The 3302-nt window shown below is 46.9% G+C and overlaps 2 protein-coding genes across 2 annotated transcripts; both read right to left on the bottom strand.

The window, feature by feature from the left end:
* Nucleotides 1-623: 623 nt before the first annotated feature.
* On the bottom strand, nt 624-1256 carry BDW43DRAFT_317346 (uncharacterized protein; the record flags this gene model as incomplete). The annotated part of the gene is made up of 3 exons (XM_032048523.1): nt 624-673; nt 734-1090; nt 1190-1256. 3 exons carry the CDS (start codon nt 1254-1256, stop codon nt 624-626), a joined length of 474 nt encoding a protein of 157 aa, XP_031893731.1.
* A 1408-nt stretch (nt 1257-2664) lies between these two features.
* Nucleotides 2665-3302, bottom strand: BDW43DRAFT_317345 (uncharacterized protein; the record flags this gene model as incomplete). The annotated part of the gene is made up of 2 exons (XM_032048522.1): nt 2665-2785; nt 2893-3302. 2 exons carry the CDS (start codon nt 3300-3302, stop codon nt 2665-2667), a joined length of 531 nt encoding a protein of 176 aa, XP_031893730.1.

The following is a 3302-nucleotide window of genomic DNA, read 5'->3' as shown; positions in this document are numbered from 1 at the left end:
ACCTTACTGGCATGGCTATCCCGGCCAGCATGCCCACTTTCCTGCGCGTAATCCAATAATAACTGGGGGCTCCTAATATAGATAATATACTGGATATCCAGGATATTAATACCTATACCTAATATACTGGTAGCAGCAATTACCTGGGTAGTGCTCTGTGTAAATTATTGCAATATTAATGGCTTGTTAATCTGCTGACTGTAATACACCTCACACTGTAACACCCGGGTGATCTTGACTATCTGGCAGACCATATTGGCATAAATGATTACCTTGCCCTGGGGTACCCGCGTAATCCACTGCTACATAAATATAATTATAGTCTTAGCTATAAACCACTCGGGACTGCCATGGACCCCGGATAGCTGCCATACCCAGTATACTATGTTGGGACAACTTGTGCGGGCCCGGAATATGCTTACCTGGTTACAGGTATACTCTATCTGCTGCAATAATATAGTCTCTAATGTAGAGGGTAATATGGCAGTTAACAATACTATCTGTATACAGACATGGTTCAATTGCCTTAACTGCTGTAATTCAGGCTGGAAATCCTGCTGGTTATTTAACACTACATGGTATTTATTGATTATAATCCGGTCCAACTGCCGGGTCTGCTGTAATCAGTTAATGAACATGTGGAAATTGTCCGTGACCGCGGACTCGGGCATGACTAACATAATCATGGCTTTATTAGGTAGTTAATGGCTCTCTCATACAATATATGATATACCCAATGCCTGGCATTGTCTTGCTATATCGCTGTGTAATGCGAGTAATGGCATCACCACAATAGTTGTCCTGCTGGGCTCTGCAAATGTGGGCAATATGAATAACATGCTCTTGCCTCCCCCAGTGGGCATCACCGCTACCACCGGGCTCTTACTGTCCTGGATGGCCTGCAACACCAGGGTCTGCACCCCACGGAACTGGATAGTCTCCTGCCCTGTCATCTGCTGCAACGCGGCTGTCATGTCCATGGTATTCAACCAGTGCCGCTGCATGACCCGGCCCTGGTTGGCCTTGTCCTCCCATGGGGACTGCTTCCGTTTGCCGGCCGCCTTAATGGAGGCCCTGTCCGCGGCAAACCCTAAAAATCAATGTTAATCTATACTGGACAACCGAAACATGGCGCGGCACCAGGCAGTGGTCCCAGGATGCTCCATAATATCCCGCGTGTATATCAAACCCGCGGTATAGGAAGAATATGTGGCCTGCTTATCCACAATAGCCTCCATCCACTGGTCCTTGTCCATATCACACTTAGGCGGAATCTCAGGGGCCTTTTTCTCCTACATATTACTGGGAAACGCGCTGCTGGGCTATATCTACTGCTAGCTAATTCTAATAGCAATCTTATAATATGCCTGGATATTAACTGTATACTGTAACTATATCTTGGTCTCGCGCTTTAATACCTCGCAGAACTATTCAGATATCTATGCCTAGTGTATGCCAGGATTGGGACCCCAAATGAATGCAGATGTTGATACTGGGGCTTCAGACATTAATGCTGGCAGGGGCACTGATATTAATGCTGGGATTACTGATATTAATACTGGAGATTTGGATGTCGCTGCTGGCAGGGGTGCTGATATTGATGCTGGGGATTCAGTTATCAATGCCGACGGGGGAACAGACAATGATATAGATGGGGACATGGATAATATCAGATGATAGTGCCATGCCTCCAATTACTGGACAAATGGCAATACTAACTATAAATACTATATGATCAGCTCGCTGACTTCCCGCGGCATATACTGACTGATAATCTTAATATCATTACTGGTATAAAATCCCTTATAATATACTAATACTAATGTAACTATATCATTCTTAATAAATATATTACACTGCTGGTTGGTCTCTGTGTTAACATGCTGCAAGCTCAACAACTCCAGGGCCTGGCTGGGCTACCTGCCCATGATATGCACGAGCACAGCCAATTTCTTCCTGAATTAGGCCACCCACTGCAAATACTGCATGACTAACTGTGGCTGGAACTGTATGGGCTGGCAGCAGTGGATGAAATGTGCCTACATGTCAGGCTCAGCCTGTATCCACTCCATGATCCACTGTAGACCCTCCACCGGCCATTGGGTGCATTAATCCTGCAAAAAGCTTTATTCTATGGTGCTCTGTGTGGGATCATTGTATAACATGTGCCACAGGATGGCAGGGGTCTTGCTAAACATTAATTCCCGGCACAATATCTGCCGGGTGACCCCGATTAATCCATATATAAATCCCCGGAAATTGCCTATAGTGAACTGGATATATTTATACAACAATCGGTCCGGTTATATCTATATCATATGTCCGGGAGTTATGGTGTTGTAATAGATGCGCAACCTGTATATCTGCCAATCCTGCAACATCTCCATCAGCGTGTGTGTGCCGCGGACCATTAACTGGCTGACTATCCATGTTACCTGCTCCTGGAATATCTTGCGGGATGGGTTCTGGCTCTACTGGATCCGGGACACGGGATCCCCATGCCGCATGGGTAATATTAGTAAAGACAATAGGGATTTATATTTGTCCTTCATCCCGCTGCTGTATACGGAATCGGCCTTGATATTGTCCACGGCCGCGGCACTGCATAATATCTATTCAGTATAATTCTGCGGCTTCTGCCATGTCTTGATAATCACTATCATATCAGGATCCAGCCACAATGCCTTCTGGATAATCATGAACCGGGCAATCTTGATCACCCGCGACAAAATCGGCAGATAGCTCTCGGGATTCTGCCAGCTGGACTCCCCCTGGCCCAGCACGGCTATAGCACATATCAGCACACTCTCATACTCCTGGGCATAGTATGTCTGGTTCATCAGCTTAATACAAAACTCTAAATATGCCTGCTCTATATCACTTATTATTCACCGCTTGCGCTCGGGATTGTTCTTCCTGGAATCTCTCTCCCGCTTCTTTCTCTCTGTGGGGGAACCTATGGTAGCTGTCTGCCACAGCTGCTGCCATTTCTTCCGCTGTCGTGATATTATTCCATATAGTGGACTCTTCTCTATGCGCGGCACCTGGGTGCGGGCAATGAATACTAATATCTGCTGCCATGGCTGGACATGCTTGGCCACGCTGTCCGCATCCATGTATGCCAGTAATGGACAATACAGGGTCTGGCCCTTCTTGGACTGCATGGCTTCAATCCAGATAGCTTGCCCGGTATGCTGTATAGTCCACTGGCTCTTGCGCACCATGCCTTCCATGGCCGCCCACATCTGCCGCACGCCCTGCTCCACAGGGTTATCTATATCAGGCAATGGGGTAGCCACCAT

Source organism: Aspergillus alliaceus (assembly GCF_009176365.1).
Source record: "Aspergillus alliaceus strain CBS 536.65 unplaced genomic scaffold BDW43scaffold_116, whole genome shotgun sequence".
Classification (NCBI taxonomy): Eukaryota; Fungi; Ascomycota; class Eurotiomycetes; order Eurotiales; family Aspergillaceae; genus Aspergillus; species Aspergillus alliaceus.
The sequence above is the reverse complement of the archived record's forward strand: the minus strand, read 5'-3'. Positions and strand labels throughout refer to the sequence as shown.